Source organism: Saccopteryx leptura, chromosome 2 (assembly GCF_036850995.1).
Source record: "Saccopteryx leptura isolate mSacLep1 chromosome 2, mSacLep1_pri_phased_curated, whole genome shotgun sequence".
In the NCBI taxonomy this organism is placed as follows: domain Eukaryota; kingdom Metazoa; phylum Chordata; class Mammalia; order Chiroptera; family Emballonuridae; genus Saccopteryx; species Saccopteryx leptura.
This window is the reverse complement of record NC_089504.1, coordinates 140778938-140797176: the sequence shown is the minus strand read 5'-3', so window position 1 is coordinate 140797176 and position 18239 is coordinate 140778938. Positions and strand designations below refer to the sequence as shown.

At 34.3% G+C, this 18239-nt stretch overlaps 1 protein-coding gene across 16 annotated transcripts in view; it reads left to right on the top strand.

Annotated features, from left to right (window-relative positions):
- Nucleotides 1–18239, top strand: part of KIF21A (kinesin family member 21A) — a 155759-nt gene that overhangs the window by 98129 nt on the left and 39391 nt on the right. For 9 of the 16 annotated variants that reach the window (XM_066368949.1, XM_066368948.1, XM_066368959.1 and 6 more), the window contains exons 11-17: nt 2180–2383; nt 8566–8604; nt 12967–13057; nt 13476–13593; nt 13980–14168; nt 14592–14791; nt 15871–15978. In XM_066368949.1, the coding sequence (XP_066225046.1) occupies nt 2180–2383; nt 8566–8604; nt 12967–13057; nt 13476–13593; nt 13980–14168; nt 14592–14791; nt 15871–15978 (949 nt within the window). The remainder of the gene's footprint in view (nt 1–2179; nt 2384–8565; nt 8605–12966; nt 13058–13475; nt 13594–13979; nt 14169–14591; nt 14792–15870; nt 15979–18239) is intronic. The other 7 variants (XM_066368951.1, XM_066368950.1, XM_066368956.1 and 4 more) reach the window with 1 other exon arrangement.

Sequence of the window (18239 nt, the reverse complement as noted above, 5' to 3'; positions counted from 1 at the left end):
GAAGAAACATTGAACATATCAAATACAAACTTTTAAAGTCTGGTAATAAAATACAACAAGTTGTCTGATTATTATATAAATCAGCCAATTAAGCCCTTTTTTTTTTTTTTTTACTTTTTTTTAAATTAATTTTTAGAGAGGAGGGAGAGTGAGAGAGAAGGGGGAGGGAGGAGCAGGAAGCATCAACTCCCATATGTGCCTTGACCAGGCAAGCCCAGGGTTTTGAACCGGCGACTTCAGCATTCCAAGTCGACACTTTATCCACTGCACCACCACAGGTCAGAAATCAGCCAATTAAAAGATGAGTCATTATGGACAGTTAATTTATATATTTTTATTTATTACTAATATTTGTTATTTTGCACCCAGGTTTTGTGATATTGAAAATACAGAAAGTATAAATTTTGACTCTGAGTTTTTATAGTTAAGCTGAGTTTTTATACTTAGCTTGCCCACTTGTTTTAAAAAATGACACATTATATTTATAATGTTCTTCCAAATAATTTTGAAGTCACTTAACCTAGAAGTTTGTACACAGCTACTTACGCATCTGGGCAGGGCACATACAAAAATCAAACAATGGATGCATAAATAAGTGGAACAATGAATCAATGTCTCTCTCTCTCTCTCCTTACCTCTCTAAAGAAGAAAAAAATTTAATTGACACCAGATATATAATAAAACAATTTTATCAAAGAATTAGTAGGACAGTAACCTGAAACAGATATTCACTGATTTATATACACCCTGTCTCGAGCTGGTTTCAACACTGTCATGAATAATTTTGGTAGATAATGAAAAAACACAGATCTGACTATGTATTTGAGAGCTTAATAGTTGCAAATAATGTAGCATCTTCCTCTTATATATTTGTACATATGGCAAAAGATCTTAGTAATATAGTTTTAAGGCAGAGGTAGCAGGTAGCATTTGTCTTTAGAGCCCCATCTCAGTCACCTTTGCCATCGACCTTGGGAATATATTGTATTAAGGTAGATAATTGTATTCTTGATGGTTTAAATCAGTGGACCCCGACCTTTTTTGGACCACGGACCGGTTTAATGTCAGAAAATATTTTCATGGACTGACCTTTACGGTGGGACGGATAAATGTATCACGTGACCGAGACAAGCGTCAAGAGTGAGCCTTAGACGTATGTAACAGAGGGAATCTGGTCATTTTTTAAAAATAAAACGTCGTTCAGACTTAAATATAAATAAAACGGAAATAATGTAAGTTATTTATTCTTTCTCTGTGGACTGGTGGGGGTTGGGGGCCACTGGTTTAAATCAAATTGAAGTAAAGGGACTGGCCTAGAGGACTTTTTGAATCCCTTTTAGTCTCATGTCCAGGGTCTTTTAGGATCTTATCATTCTGTGGTTTTGTATATTACTGACAGTACGTACATTATTCTCCTGTCATTAGTAGGACAACTTGAGTAAACAAAAGAATGTTTTCAATGATCAAACTCAGGTTTCCTTGGAGATTTCATCTTTTCCCATGACATATTCAGGAGCCAGATGTCTCTCAGCCAGTTAGGGACAAGTTTGACTAACTATTCTTTGCAAAGATTTGGGAATGCTATTATAGCATGATGAATGAGGAACTGAAAGGTTGGGAACCATGCTGCTTGTGTATTTTAAGTTTAAATGATGGCTTTATAAAGAAAGGATAAATAGTGCCTAGTAGCCAGAATGCAAGTAATCCAATTACTATTGGTACTTTTGAGCACAAAGAATATGATTTCAAATTTTTAATTTAATGAGGGAATTAAAAAATATCCTAAACATTAATGTTTGTGAACACATTTATTATATTTTTAAAAGCCTACATTGTAGCAATGTTGAAAGACATTTTGGAAATCTTTTTAGCATGCAAAACAACTCACTTAAAGTGCCTTTTTATTCCTGTGTAGTCAACTTTGTAGAAGCAGAAAATCGAATGGTGGCTGCCCGGGGCTGAGGGGCCGGGGGAAGGGGAGGAGTTAATGTTTCAGAGGTACACAGTTTCAGTAGGAGAAGTTCTGGAGATGGATGATGACAGTGCTTGCAACAACAGTGTCAGTGTACTTGGTGCTGTAGAACTGGACGCTTACTAATGATCAGGGTGGGAAATTTTATGTTAGGTATTTCCTGCCACAATAAAATATTTCCCATTTAAATATATTTTTATTCACTAGGGCGAAGTTATTAGAAAGTGAAGCAGTGAATGAGAACCTTCGAAAAAACTTGACAAGAGCCACAGCAAGATCACCGTATTTCAGTGGATCATCACCCTTCTCTCCTGCCATACTGTCCTCAGACAAGGAAACCATTGAAATTATAGATCTAGCTAAGAAAGATTTAGAGAAGCTGAAAAGGAAAGAAAAGAGGAAGAAGAAAAGGTAGTGTTTTAAAATCACTGGTCTATGAATTCCCTTTTTTTTTTTTAAATTTTCTGGATATTTTAATTTGTGATTACAATGAATATACATAGTCTTAAGTATATTAATAAATGAAATGTCATTTAAATTAGCTGACAATTATAATTATGCTTTTAATAGTTTATCTCTATTTGAATATAAAAATAATTATAATAGTATGGTAATAAATTTTATTTAGACTATGATGAGGTAAAATAACTATTAGAGGCTATTTTATTATTTCTTTAAATAGCTGCTTTTGCATTTCATTCATCTTTCTTTTCTGCAAAGCTTGCTGTACCATTACAACTTAATGTTGTCATTTTCCCCCCATTTTCTAATGCGATTAAATAGTCACATGGATATATAAATATATTCTAATTCCTGTCTAGATTAGTTTAACTAAAGGCTAAACTAATTCATCAGACTGTCATTTAATATCATTCTGTCTCAAGTATTTTCTGCAGGGCTTTTCTAATATGATTATGTGAAAGTTATTTATTATCTGAACCTTCCAACAAGGAGTTACTCAGCTTTATGCCACTGTTCTAGGCTTTCTTTTCCTTGCATCTTGATAATATCTCCTTCTGAAATCACCAGGTTACAAAGAAGAGGTGAAAAATAAAATTTTACCGCTTGTAGTGTATGAGTGGTTAAATGCTCATAAACTCTTTACATGTTTACATATTGAGTCTATGGTGCAGTCAAATTTATTCTGAACATGCCAAATTAATTTTAAGCATTTTTGGCTAGATATTCAAAAGTAGTCAAAGCTATCTTATTTGTCAAGTGGTTTGTTACAGGGGTACACTTTGTAAAATTGTTATAGATATTTAGTCTACCTACTGCTTTGCTCAGTTTATTTAGAAATTTATTTAGGCAACCAGACATTTCTTCCTTGGGGGGGAAAACAGTTGGTCAAAGTTATTGGAGGTAAAATTCTTCATATTAAATATACTCTGTGTCCTTGAGTTAAAAGGAATGATTGAAATAATTAAAACAAGAGGCCACACATCTATGGTTATAAGGCATTGCAATTGCAATTGAATTCTTAAGATGCTAGTGTTTTAGCAGGTGTTTTTCATGGATGGCTGATTGTGGCAGCAGTAAGAAATATATAATTATTTCCTCTTATGCAGGGTAATTAAAACTGAAATAATGATCATAGAATTATCAAAACCATGGTGACCAAACATACTGATGGAATGAAAGTGTGACTTATGCACATGACTTACCATTTACTTCTAAAATCCAGTTCTGTAGTTGGTCAGTATGTCAAAGGTTATGATTTGTTTTAAAGGTTTAGGTGGTTTGTGTTTATGAATATTAGGCATAGTCAAGGGTACATTTTTCAAGGTTATGAGCTGGTTCTGCTCTTTCCTTTTGAGTTAAATAAAGTTAGATATGTTACCTTAATCACCCATTGAATATGAATAATGAAAAAAGATAGAGATCCCAATAGTAACTAACATAGGCTGTTGTTGACATTCCTTCAGTAATCACAAGTACCCCAAATTAAAACATCCGATGCAGGTCATTTTTGTGACAATGAAAATTTTATGACAAATTTTATAAGCATTTTGACTGATAAATAGTATTAGAGGAAAACTATTTTATTAAGATTTTTCTCTGTTGCTTTATTATGGAAATTATAACCATTTCAAGATAAAAAATATTAAATAAAACAGTTATTTCAGAGTGACAAAATATGACTAGTTTAGTGATTCTTTTAGATGTAATAATTATTAAGTTAAAAATAATAGCTGATTTAATACTAAGAAGAACTCACCAAACAACTGGATTTAAACATAACAATCCAAGTGAAAAAATTTTATTTCTCTACAAAAAGTGTTATGAGATTCAAAAACTCTTTGAGGAGCAAACCAAGCCAGATAAGGCAAATTGAGAGATGTTATTTTAATCTTCTGTGGAAAATGTGGAAGATAGGTTAGAATGAGAAAAACAAATTTACTAAAAATAAGTAACTGCTATGCATTGTTTTTAAAAAATGCTTTATAAAGCATTTTTACACACATGCTATAGTTTGTTTTTGTAAAACTGAAACTTATATACCAGGGGTCGGGAACCTATGGCTTAGGAGCCAGATGTGGCTCTTTTGATGGCTGCATCTGGCTCGCAGACAAATCTTTAATAAAAAAAATAATAACGTTAAGAAAAACAACATTCTCATGTATTATAATTCATTCATTTCCTACCTCTCATGTTCATGGTTGCGGGTGGCTGGAGCCAATCACAGCTGTCCTCCAGGACAACACCAAATTTTTACTGGATAATGCGTAACATACATGAGTCGTTGTGTGGCTCTCACAGAATTACATTTTAAAATATGTGGCGTTCATGGCTCTCTCAGCCAAAATGGTTCCCGACCCCTGTTATATACTATAGTGTGAATCTAGAAAATTTTTGTGTGTACCATAGACTGTATAACTGTAAAAGCCTTTAGAACCAGTTCATGAATTTACTTTACCACAAATATTAATTTGTAAAATTTAATAGAATTTTCTTTACCACGTTATTCAAACTTTGTTGTGGATTTAAAAAATGAAAATAGTGCTATTTGGCTAAGCTTGATAAAGATTTTGTTCATCATCAATAACTTTTCGTTAGCTGTATGTAATATTCCTATTTTAAAAATGTAGGTAAACTCTGGCCCTCGCTGGTTGGTTCAGTGGTAGAGCATCAGCCCGGCCTGTGGAAGACCTGGGTTTGATTCCCAGTCAGGGCACACAGGAGAAGCACCCATTTGCTTCTCCACCCTTTCCCCTCTCTTTCCTCTCTTATCTCTCTCTCCCCATCCTGCAGCCAAGGCTCCATTGGAGCACAATTGGCCAAGGAGTTGAGGATGGCTCCATGGCCTTTGCCGCAGGTGCTAGAATGGCTCCAGCCTCAACAGAGCAACACCCCAGATGGGCAGAGCACCGCCTCCTGGTGGGCATACCAGGTGGATCCCAGTTGGGCTCATGTGGGAGTCTGTCTGACTGCTTCCCAGCTTCTAAGTTCAGAAAAATACAAAAAAAAAATGTAGGTAAGCTCTATATTAGGCAATGGGTGTAGTACAGGTTGAAACAAATAATAAACAATGATTTTTAGAAGTGTTGAGAATGATATCAGGTTCACTGAAGTTAGTGATTAGTCTTCCACAGGAATTCTTCAGAGGCTATATCCTCTTTGGATGTATTGATTTTGGTCAAATTGGGTTACATGCCTCACATCTATTTTATTTATCAGAGAGACATTACAAAATTTGGGTTCTGTCTCAACCTTACATGTACAGTAATTTCAAATAAAAATTGTTTGGAACTTGGACTAATTTTTCTTTGCAAGTATTATTATATGAATACATAGTGTCCAGGTTTCCCAATTCACTCCCACAAAATGATTTTTACCTATTTTAATAGTGGTATAAAAGCAATTCAGAAGAAAGTAGAAAGTAAGAAAAGGGGGAAGAAAGTTGCATTTTGATGAGCATAGCCAACCTTTGGTAAAAACAAAATAGTGAATTTCTGCCTTATCCTTCTTTCTTATTCTCATCTACTGACTTTCTGTGTCCCGTGCTACCTCGATCCACTTGTCCTTTATTCAGCCAGTTCTCATGTAAATCTATCCTGCTCCAAAGTACTCCCAATTTCAAAATCATCGATTTTTCTTTTATCTCTTTAGACTCAAATTTGGGAGCCAAAGCCATTTGACAAAATTAATTCACGCCAGTGGAAATGACTTATACCCAGTAACCTTCTTTTTTTAGGGATGTGTGTAATTTTGAAAGAGGAAGCATCAATACAAATACTGAAATTGGGGTAGCAGTTCCCTCAAGTCATGTAGGGAAGAATTATTTGTTACCGTCTTTTGGCTGAGAGTTTCCCAAAATGTCTGGGTCTTGACCTTTGGGGTCAGCTTCCTCAGCTGTTCTGGTTCTTACGGCTGCTTTTTTTCCTCCCCACCAAACCCCCAAATTCTTTAGAAGCTCCATGCCTTTTAATTTACTTTGTTTTGTGGTGTTAGTTTTTGGTTTTAGTGGCTATGGGGCCTCTGACACAGTAGGGTTGATCGGAGGAGCACAGCTGGGTCATTTTTTTGTGAGTGGCATTTGTGTTCAAGGTGAATGTCATAAGTCCTGTTGTATACCAAGTTTCACCCTCTTCAGCATCAAAGTCTTTATCAAAGCTACAACCAATAGCTGATATGTGGCGTTTTAAGGTTTGCTGTTCTACCTTTCTGTTGATATGTAAAATAGGTGTAGAAAGTAAGAAAATAGGGTGTATAAGAAATAAGGGTGAATGATTGAATAGATGATATTGCCTGTTTTTGAGTTACGTAAATGTTTTAGAATGGTTAGCAAGATTTACACCTGCTTTTCTGCCTGCCCTTCCCCCATGTAGAAGTATTGTAGTGGAACTAAATGGAATAAAAACTGAACTCCTTTAAATATGGAGAAGTGTCAGATTATTAGTTTATTTCTCTGACCCTCTACTGTCTTTTTGAACTATTGATTGCGAGAGCAAAGCTTTTTATAAAAGGCAATTGGGAAAGCATCTAAAATTTACCTACTTCTTAACTCATATCATCCATAGATTTTAACATAACTCTCTTGTGTAAGGCAAACAAATATTCTTTGTATTGAAAAGAGAAACTTTGGTATATTTGCCAATAAACCATACCTTTGAGCCATTGTAACACATTATCATCAGTATAAACCTAGATTTAAAATAAAGTATTTTTGCATTTTTGGTGTATATGGAGAAAGAAAATCTGTGATCACGCATTTATCCCCATACTTTTGGATATCTAGCTTTAAATGACTTGCACTGTAAAACACTTCACTTATTCACCAGACTGCCTTCTGTTTGTATTTAGTGGTGTCAGGTTGAAGCTCTAAAAACACACAGATTTAGGTAGTGGCTTTACTTTCCTTTTTTAGCCATTACACTGGACCTTTGATCCCTAGTGAATATCACTCTGTTGACTTTTTTTTTTCTCAGAAAGATTGCTAGTCTGTTCTTGTAATAGCAGTATATAAGTGCCTAAGAAAAACAATCATAGGCCAACAAATAAAAATCACATGTGAGCACATATGTGACAAAATTAAAATGAAAACTGGCTTGATAAAATAACTCATATCGAATACTCAGTTTCTTCATTTTAAAATATTGATGATTCTGGAAAATATTTTTGGAGTTCTGGGCAGAAGTAGGCTGTATCAAGATTGCTATATGCTTCTTCAGAGCCTAGCACATCTACCTTTTTGTCTACATGACAAATATTAATATTCAGTACATTCCATTGAGTAAAGATGCACAATTCTGCATGTTCAGTATTTAAATTTATTTCAAAGCCTTTAGGTACATATTTATAGTTTTTTTAGAATACTTTTCTGATTGAAATATAATCTTACTAATGGAAAGTACTACATTTCCCATTTTATTGCCACCTTTGCCTTAGATGTCCTTTTAGTAGGTAGTTTTTAATAATTAGTACAATGATATGAAATTTTAATTTTTAATTAATGAAATTACAGTTTTTTACTGATATCATAACAACCATATTCATTTGACCATAATTCCATTTTATGTATAGTTTTGAAATAGAATTTCTTTTGGATGTAGTGATGTTCACATGTATATTAAAATAGAAAACAAGTTTTAAAAGTAGTATTCTAGTATATAGTATTAATGGTAATTTCATATTATGGTATAAAGGCATTACTTTTTGAAGTTCTTTTAAAGATGCCATAAAAAGGTCTTCTGTAAAGGTATAAAAGGCAGAGGATGTCATTGAAAGTAGGCCTTTGTGGGAAACTGAGAAAATTGATTCACTTCAGATTAAAAAGAAAAAAATCAATGGCATCTAAACACTTTTATAACATATATAAATTGAGAGTTTACATTTTATTGCTAAATAATTTCAACTGATAGTCTATATATTCTTCTTTGATATGATGCTGCTTGTTTTTCTACTTACTTTTTATTCATACAAAATGTATTGCCTTTTTACTGTGTATTGTCCTTTGATGATATCTTTTAAAATTTATTTTAAAGTCTTCAAGCTCATGTTTCATTTTTACCTTCTTATCACTCTCGCTTTTTACTGTCTGGTTTGTCCTTCATTGGCTTGGCCTTCCAATACTGTGCCTCGTGGTTTTGAAGGCTACAGAAACTTGAGGAAAGCAATCGAGAAGAAAGAAGGTTGGAATATTTCCCAGGTTTTTTATTAAAATGTCATTTAAATACTTAGTTGCCATTGAAAAGGAAATGTGTTATAGAATTATAGATTGTTTCAGACTAGATTAGCTTGGTGCTCCTAAAAGTAATGATGGTTTTGCAAAATTAAAAATACCAAATATAGTTTTGAAAATACTTTTTAAGTAGAAAACCTCAACTCGTTGTAGGGATTAAAATTCAGGCAATTTTATGTGATTTCAAAATTAACTATCATCATTATTTAGGTGACTTAACCTTTCTTAGGTTGCAAATAACCCCAAAACCCCATCTGACTTTTAGAATGTATATTTCAGAAACTTGTGAGCAGAATGGGAATTATTAGTTGCATGGGAATGGACATTTTGTTGCAGCCCATGCTAAATCATGGGTGAGCTCTCTGCTCTCTTCCTTACGTGAAGTTTATTCAAAAGCAACATTAATATGACAACAAAGAAAAGGAAACTGTGGCCTTAGTACAGATAAGACTTACAAAGCATTTTAAAGTTGAATTAGGGAAACAAGTATTTTTAAATGTATTTGAAGTGAGCATCCGAAACAAGATACCTGTTTTTTTTATTTCTGTTTGAATTTTGAGCAAAATTTAGAAGCACCTTTCTCCATATAATAAACATTTGCATTTTCTTCATTAGCATTATGGTTATTTAATCCAGGGTCAAGTAGTATTTTACCTCTTAGAAGGATTTCTTATCATAGATTTTTTTAAACAAATCTCCAGATTATATAATCAAAAATGGTTAAGAAAAGAAACTGGTTTTAATAATATTTATATGTTTTAGAAGCACCATTTTAGAAATTTCATCTCTAAATAAGTCTTTGAGAATGTTTACTATGCAACAGCTAGGTAAAATAATATCTTACTTTAAACATGAAAGGTTAAAAATGATAATTTCTTGAAATTACTTAATTTACATTTTACAATTATATCATACACATTATATCATATTCTAAAGTTTCTGTAAATCTAGTCTATAATTCTATAACTTATTTAAAGTATTCTATAATTAGAATTTTGAATATCTATGAGTCATGCTAGAACTCACCTGATTAGTATTATATATATCTAGGACATTATGTTTATTATTGGAATTAAATTAAGGGCTTAAAAATGTGAAATTTCTTCATAGTTAAAGTAGTGTGTGGAATTATTTTCCCACCTTAAAATATTTGAGTCCTTTTTATGTACTTAAGGGATCAGTTGCTTCCTATTTTTGTATCATCTCTAAAGAACAGCAAAAGCAGAGCAGTTTGGTGTTCTAGGACAGGGCTCCTGGAGCATGGTATGCATACAGATCACCTGCAGAGTTTGATCAAATGATGATTCTGACTCAGGAGGACTGAGGCAGAGCCTGACAGTCTGTATACCTAACAGCTCTTGGTTGATGCTGGTGCTTCCCCGTCTGTGGACTGAACTTTGAGTGCCAGGTCTAACACACTGGTCTGGGAGTCTTGACACCTGATTTTAGTCCGGTTGAGTGGATTAAATTACCCAGGCCACAGCTTCTTTTTTGGTTGTCAGTAAAAACGTTGACACTGGTTGTCAAGCATTAAAGGGGTTAAATAAACCACAAGAGCACTAGTGTTCCTTTCAGCTCCAAGATTCCAATTCTATATAAAGTGCAGATTTAACTGTCTTTATTGCCGCTTAGTTATTTTTTATTCCAATTTGCCCCAGTTTATTAAGGAAAACTTGAATATTTGATGTATAATAATTATAAAGTATCAATTTGTACTTTAAAAGCTTAAGCCTTATGTGATTTATGAAGGTAAATTAATAATATTAAACTGGATAATGGAGGGAGGAAGAGAGTATGTTTGGTCAAAAGTTTGTAATAAAGTGGTTGTACAGCTATAAACCTGAGGAAAAGAGAATTGGGGTTAAAATTTGAAGTAATGAAGGAACCAACAATAACAAAAATTATATGCTGCAACAGTTGCAGGTGAGAGAGACCACCCAGGTGAGGGAACGGGGAATGCTAATGGGGCTATCTTTTCTAACACATTCTCCTCTCTAAGCCCTGAACCTTAACCTTATTTCTACATCTCAGGTAGAGATGTTTGAGCATATGGCACTGACCTTTGAGTGGAATGATTGAATGAAGGGGCAGTTTCTTTCTAGGTGCTCAACTTGAACTGTGTGATGGTGGAAAATCAGCAGTTCTACCATAGTCCAAGTGATGTAAGACAGGCATTCAGTCTATTCAGCCTTTTCCTCTAACTAAATGATGTAACAACTCTCATGGAACCTTGTTATAATTTACTTGATTCCATTCCAGTCAAGATTGTTTTATTGCTATTCCTACTGCTAGCTTCTTCTCACCCTAGAGATATTCTGTCTTCCATGCATCATTATGCATCTTTCAACCTGCCATTGAACTGTAACATAATTAATGTGTGTGACAGGTAGGCAGAGGTTCCAGACGGAGGTGCTTTTGCAGTCCTGAGGATTGATATATTGATATATTGATATATTGATATTTAACACGGCACATGTATTGTGCACATCCTCTGGGTATTGGGAAAATAATACTGAGCCAAACAGACATGATCCCTGCCCTCATGAGGCTTACAGTCTAGTAGAGAAGAAAGAAATTAAAGAGATAATCCATATGTAAACATAAATTAAGAACTCTGAAAAGTACAATAAAGAAAAAGTATTTATAATTTATCTTGTCTTGAGACCTAAACATTAGAGTTTAATAATAATAACAGGGCCTAAATAAGATTAAATTTTTAGTCTAGACTCTAAAAATAAATCCATTATTTAATATGGTAGGATATCTGAAATAAATGATAACTGTTATAAAGTTATTCTGATAGAGTTTTTAAACTCATTCTAGGGGGGATTTTATTCGGTGAATATTGCCTTATTTGAGTGTTCTTTTTATTCTTAATAATTTAAAAATGTTACTGTAGCACAAGAGGAAAAATTTTCAAATGTAGATACATTTAAAGTTCACTCTCTTAATATTACTTAGCCTGATGAAATGTACAACTCTGATGTGCAGAAATGTAACTTCTGTATATAATTGATTATGGTTGCTAGTCTCCAAAAAGGGCCAAGTGATTGAAATGTGCCAGAGGCTTCTATAGAGTTTTCTGTCTTTTCCTCAGGGCCACCCAGCTGACCTAGTTTAGTTATAACCATTAACTGACATTAGTGTGTAGTTAAGAGCTGTTAGTACTCAATAATTGAAGAGGAGGCTTCTGTTTATATAGGGAATCCTGTGGCAGACCCTGAAACTTAGTACTTTCACTGACAGATCAGGCTGCACTTTAGACAGTTTTGATGTACAAAGACTCATTTCCATGAGATCCTCAGAAACAGATCTGTGCTGTAGGTATGACCTCCTAGACCCTGGTCGGCAATCTGCGGCTCATGGGCCACATACGGCTCTTTGGCCCCTTGAGTGTGGCTCTTCCACAAAATACCACATGTGGTTGCTACCTGGATAAGGAATGTACCTACCTATATAGTTTAAAAAATTTGGCTCTCAAAAGAAATTTCAATCGTTGTACTGTTGATATTTGGCTCTGTTGACTAATGAGTTTGCCGACCACTGACCTAGGATAAAAGCATCATGAGCTATTTATTACCTGAACATTCTGTTGGGTGCAGCCAGTGTAGACAAATTTACTGTGTAATAAAGATCTATTTATTCTGGATCTTTGCATTTATTCTTCAGTTGTATTAGGATGTCAATAAATATGCAGTTTCTGTATCTTGGTATTTAGATGCAAAAGGTTTTATATATTAAGATGAGAAAACATAAATCTTTGTTTTGATTACATTTGAATTGAAATTGCCTAGATTCTAGTTACCGAATTTTTCGCTCCATAAGGCACTTTTTTCCCTCAAAAGTGGAGGGGGAAATGCCCGTGTGTCTTATAGAGTGAAAAATACGGTATTTTATTAAATATTTTAACACATCATTTGGTTCAGAATATTTTTTTTTCTTATTTTCCTCCTTAAAACCCTAGGTGTGTCTTATGGTCAGGTGCATCTTATGGAGCGAAAAATTCAGTAACTGGCTGTTACTGTGACTAGTTCTTAGCTGTCTCATCAGGTCTCATGCTCCAGGGTGTAATCTATTTGTCAGTGTTTCTGGAAAGTAAGTTTTCCTTCATTAATATAAGTCACTAAACTATTGGTTGAATGGCAGTTTCTATTTTCTCTGAAGCATCAGACACGGGAACTTAGGTTAGTAAACGATCAGCTCTTCTAGTTTGCTTTCCCAGATAATCGATGATTTTTAAATACCCGAAACAAAATGTGATCATTTTCTCTCTACTTTAATACCATAACCTTTTGTTTCTTTTTTTTGAAAGTGTGGCTGGTAAAGAGGATAATGCAGACACTGACCAAGAGAAGAAAGAAGAAAAGGGTAGTTCAGAAAGAGAAAACAATGAATTAGAGGTGGTAAGTATGTAAACGTGAGCTTGTCAGTTTCAGTCCCTGGATTAGGCTGTTCTTGGTTGCTGATCACTATACTAACTAATATGTAGAAAAGAGGAATGGTTATCATGCATCTTTTTTAAATTGTTTTCTTGAAAAACTACTTTCTTTAGACATGTGAGCTATAAATATTGGCAGCACTACTTTTTATGCATTATCAAAGTATTGTGTATTGGGGGATAGAATCCTACAAAAGATGAAATACTTTCAGATTAAAGACAAAATTGTTATGTAAGTAACTTTAAAAATGTGGAATGATTTTTGAACTGATGAAAAGCGAACTTCTTGTACTTCAGTACTTGGTACTAGTAGTCTCTCTTAATGAGGCAGTCAGTTTCTTTTGCCATAACTGGGCTATTAATGGTCACAAACCACATTTTAGGAAGAAAATCAGGAAGTGAGTGATCATGAGGATGAGGAAGAAGAGGAGGAAGAAGAAGAAGATGACATTGAAGGGGGTGAAAGCTCTGATGAATCAGATTCTGAATCAGATGAAAAAGGTACTTCCCCTTTGGTACAAGAACAAAAATTAATTTGGGAACTTGTTCAAGTCTTAACATTCTCCACTTCATCCTTGATGGAAATAGCTTTTAGAGCTGCTGACCTATGTATGCCCTGTGAGGCTCATGCTTCTTCCCTTATTGGGTTTAGTCACTGTGTGATTTCCATTCTTATTTAGTACAGATAATATCTGTTGTCCTGATCAGTGTGAACGCTCTTTATCTTGTTCACCTGTTGTAGGTTTTGCTTTATCTTGAACATTTTTTTTTATGATTGCTAAGGCAATACCTAGATGGAGGTGTTCGTTTTCATGCTTTTGCTTAAAAGACAGAACTGTAATATTTTTGTCTCTTCAAGTATTTTTATTTTCTTCTTTTATAAATAGCCAATTATCAGGCAGACTTAGCAAACATTACTTGTGAAATTGCAATCAAGCAAAAGCTGATTGATGAACTGGAAAACAGCCAGAGAAGACTGCAGACGCTGAAAAAGCAGTATGAAGAGAAGCTAATGATGCTGCAACATAAAATTCGGGACACACAGCTTGAAAGAGACCAGGTGCTCCAAAACTTAGGTAAGAACTATATTTAATGCAGATTAAAATACAAAATCATCAAAATAGATTTTTCCCATGTCTTCCTTTAGAAGAAAATATCATATCAGAAGCCACATTAAGTGTGAATATGTCTTATATGTTAAATATTGTTTATTTTGTTTATTTCATTCTGGGACCTGTCTAGACTTTTAAATTCTTGTCTAAAGTTGTGGTTAATTGTTTTAATGTCTTTGATTTATGCTGGAAACATTTTCTCAATTAAAAAGATTTGAATAATTGTTTTAAAAAAAGTTAAGAGTAGATAATAAAAGAGACAGTGATTCAAAGATACCTTGGTTTGTGTTGGGGAGGTGGTTCTTCTTTAAAGTCATGAGTTGTAAATCCATGAAATAACCATCTGTGTCTCACAAAAACAAATACAAATATCCTTTGATCATTTAGGCTCGGTAGAATCTTACTCAGAAGAAAAGGCCAAAAAAGTTAGGTCTGAATATGAAAAGAAACTCCAAACCATGAATAAAGAATTGCAGAGACTTCAGACAGCTCAAAAAGAGCATGCAAGGTTGCTTAAAAATCAGTCTCAATATGAAAAGCAGTTGAAGAAATTGCAGCAGGATGTGATGGAAATGAAAAAAACAAAGGTATTGATTATATTTTCCATTAAAGTTTGACGTTGAGGATGTTAGTGTCATTTGAGACAAAAAAAATTATTGCTGTTCTTTCCATATTCAATAAAAGGTAACCCTGTCTTACAAATGATGTACTACTTCCTTTGGGCAATTAGAAGTTGTTTTCTATAGTCATACATTCTCAAACCTTTCTTCAGAGAAGCTGAAAAGCATGTGGTCAACAGGGCTTCTCAGATTTTGGTGCATATTTCTCCTTTTAAAAATGTTACATGAGGTCAACAAAAATATAAAATATTTCAAACATGCTAAATGTTTAAGATATTAAACATTACAGATATATTCAAAGCCACCTTTATATTTCTTACTGATTATATTCCTCTTTCCCTGAGAGGTAACAACCATCTTGAATTTGATGTTTATTATTCCCATGCATAGAAAAGTATAAATGTTCTTCCCTAGACTGAAGAGAGTACATAAATCCTGATTTGTTACCTGTTTTTATTGTGGGATCAGTTATTAACATTTGGCGTAAAAATCAATGTTGTTTTCTTAAAATAGCAAATGTGAAAATGTGTAGGAAGTAGGTTATTATGTTGTGTATTTGCTGATGACAGCGACAAGAGCTGAAATTATTCAGCACTTACTATATGCCAAATATAATAAAAGCCAAGCACTGTTATAAACTCTGCTCAGATATTAACTCATTGAATTCTCATTAGAGTTCACTGCCATAGAACTATTATCTCCATTTTGTATATGTGAAAACCAAAACCTAAAGAGGTTAAGTAACTTGTTCAAGGTTGCACAGATACTAGTAGTAAGTACCAAAAATTCATTCATATAAAGACTGAACGCTGAATGTAAAAATGGTAGAGTACTAAGCAACTAGATAAAAACATACTATAAATATATTAGAAATAGAAATGTATTAAATCCACAAATATCAAAATTGACCATTTGAAATGCAGCAAACCTCCACATGTTTGTATGCTAAATTTCAGAATTCTCAGAACTTACTTCCATGCATGTGGTTTATTTAATGAATATTATAATAGGATAATTCCAATAGATATATTTACTTAATATTTTAGGTTCGCCTAATGAAACAGATGAAAGAGGAACAAGAAAAAGCCAGATTGACAGAGTCTAGAAGAAACAGAGAGATTGCTCAGTTGAAAAAAGATCAACGTAAAAGAGATGTAAGTGAATTTTACCTCTCAGTTATATACAAATGTTGTACATCAATCAAAATTGTTTAATAAATGGAAGGAAATTTTCTGATAATGGTAACTACTAAAGACAGGCTAAGAACAATAAGCATTAATTTCATATGATTATTATAGTATGTGGATTATAATTATTCAGTATAAAACTTTATTAAAAACACTAATATTATAAAAAAAATTTATCCTTCTTTTCTAAGTGAGATGAGGGGAGATAGAGAGACAGACTCCTGCATGTGCCCCAACCGGGATTCACCTGGCACCCCCATCTGGGGCCAGCGCTCTGCCATCTGGGGCAATGCTTACAACTGAGCTAGTTTTAGTACCTGAGTTGGAGGCTCCATGGAGCCATCTTCAGAGCCTGGGCTGATGTGCTCCAACCAATCCAGCCATGGCTGTAGGGGGTGGGGAGGGAGAGAAAGAGAGAAGGGGGGGGAGGAAGAGGCATGGAGAAGCAGATGGTAGCTTCTCCTGTGTGCCCTGACCATGTATTGAACCTGGGACATCCACATGCCAGGCCGACACTCTACCACTAAGCCAACCAGCCAGAGCTATCATAATATATTTTATTGATGACTTATTTTCTAGCACAAAGTTATCAAAGTGAATTCCTGTTATAGCATGTAATAGTAGTTCATTCCTTTTTATGGCTGTATGGACAGAACACATTTTGTTTACTCATTCCTTGATGGACGGACCTTTGAATTATTTACACTTTGGCTAATTTTTTTTTTTTTTTTTGTATTTTTCTGAAGCTGGAAACGGGGAGAGACAGTCAGACAGACTCCCGCATGCGCTCGACCGGGATCCACCCGGCACGCCCACCAGGGGCGGCGCTCTGCCCACCAGGGGGCGATGCTCTGCCGTGACCAGAGCCACTCTAGCGCCTGGGGCAGAGGCCAAGGAGCCATCCCCAGCGCCCGGGCCATCTTTGCTCCAATGGAGCCTTGGCTGTGGGAGGGGAAGAGAGAGACAGAGAGGAAGGAGTGGGGGAGAAGCAAATGGGCGCTTCTCCTATGTGCCCTGGCCGGGAATCGAACCCGGGTCCCCCGCACTCCAGGCCAACGCTCTACCGCTGAGCCAACCAGCCAGGGCCTGGATATTTTTTTTAATGAAAACTTTTGGATGACAGGAACAATTGCCTTATACAATATATGCTATTTAATTTTTATTACTAATTCATATAAAATATAGAGAGATCAATATTGAACAATTAACTCTTGGGAATCTTATCTACAACATATGATCATATATGATATAATATTCTATTATAAAGATGTGTGAGGCTGGCTAATTACATACAAAGCTAACATTCAGATTCCTTTTCTCTTTTTTATTTGTTGGTTTGTGAGAATATTGACCTTTCTATATTGTTTCCTGTCATATTCATCTTTGAACTGTTAGAGAATCAAGTATATTTGTACAACTTACAAAAGTATGAATGAGTTTAAGATTTTACTTTTAATAAGATGAAATATAATGTGATAACAAGTTTCAAACTGTATGTTAATTTTAGTTTTTGGTAATTTATTCATTTACAAAAAGATTTATTAAGGTTGCCTCTATGTTGATCATTATTGTAGACAATAAGATATGGTGATAAGATAAAATCCTTTACTCTAAGAATTTTCTTCTGGTGACACAGAAATATGCCTAAGCATGAGATGAATGATCTATTTGAATTTAGGATACAAAACACAAGAAGTTATTTGTTATATCACAAAATTTAATTAAGTTCAATTTCTAAACTTTGTCCAAGATCATACAGTTGAATAAATGACATATCCAGAATTAGGATCTATGTTGTTTTAATTCAGAAGTCTTCCCTAAATTATAGCCTTATGAAATGGCTTCAAATAATCCATAATTAATTATCTATATCATAGGGAGCATGTTGAAACAAACTAATAGCAAATACTAACATGCTTTATTGTCAGTTTACTTTATTCAACATTTTCAAAATTATTATAAAGTGCTAGCACAATTAATTTATGTTCTCCCACATTTAAAGCAGTGTTTGGAATGACTGTCCATATTGTAAAGTATGTCTATTGAAATATTGTGGCCCTGTTCAGTTGGCTCAGTAGATAGAACGTCATCCCAGCATATGGAAGTCACAGGTTTGATTCCTGGTCAGGGCACACATGAGAAGTGACCTTATGCTTCTCTTCCCTGCCCTCTCCCCCTTCTCTGTCTCTTCTCGTCTTGCAGCCAGTGGCTTGAATGGTGTGGGCATC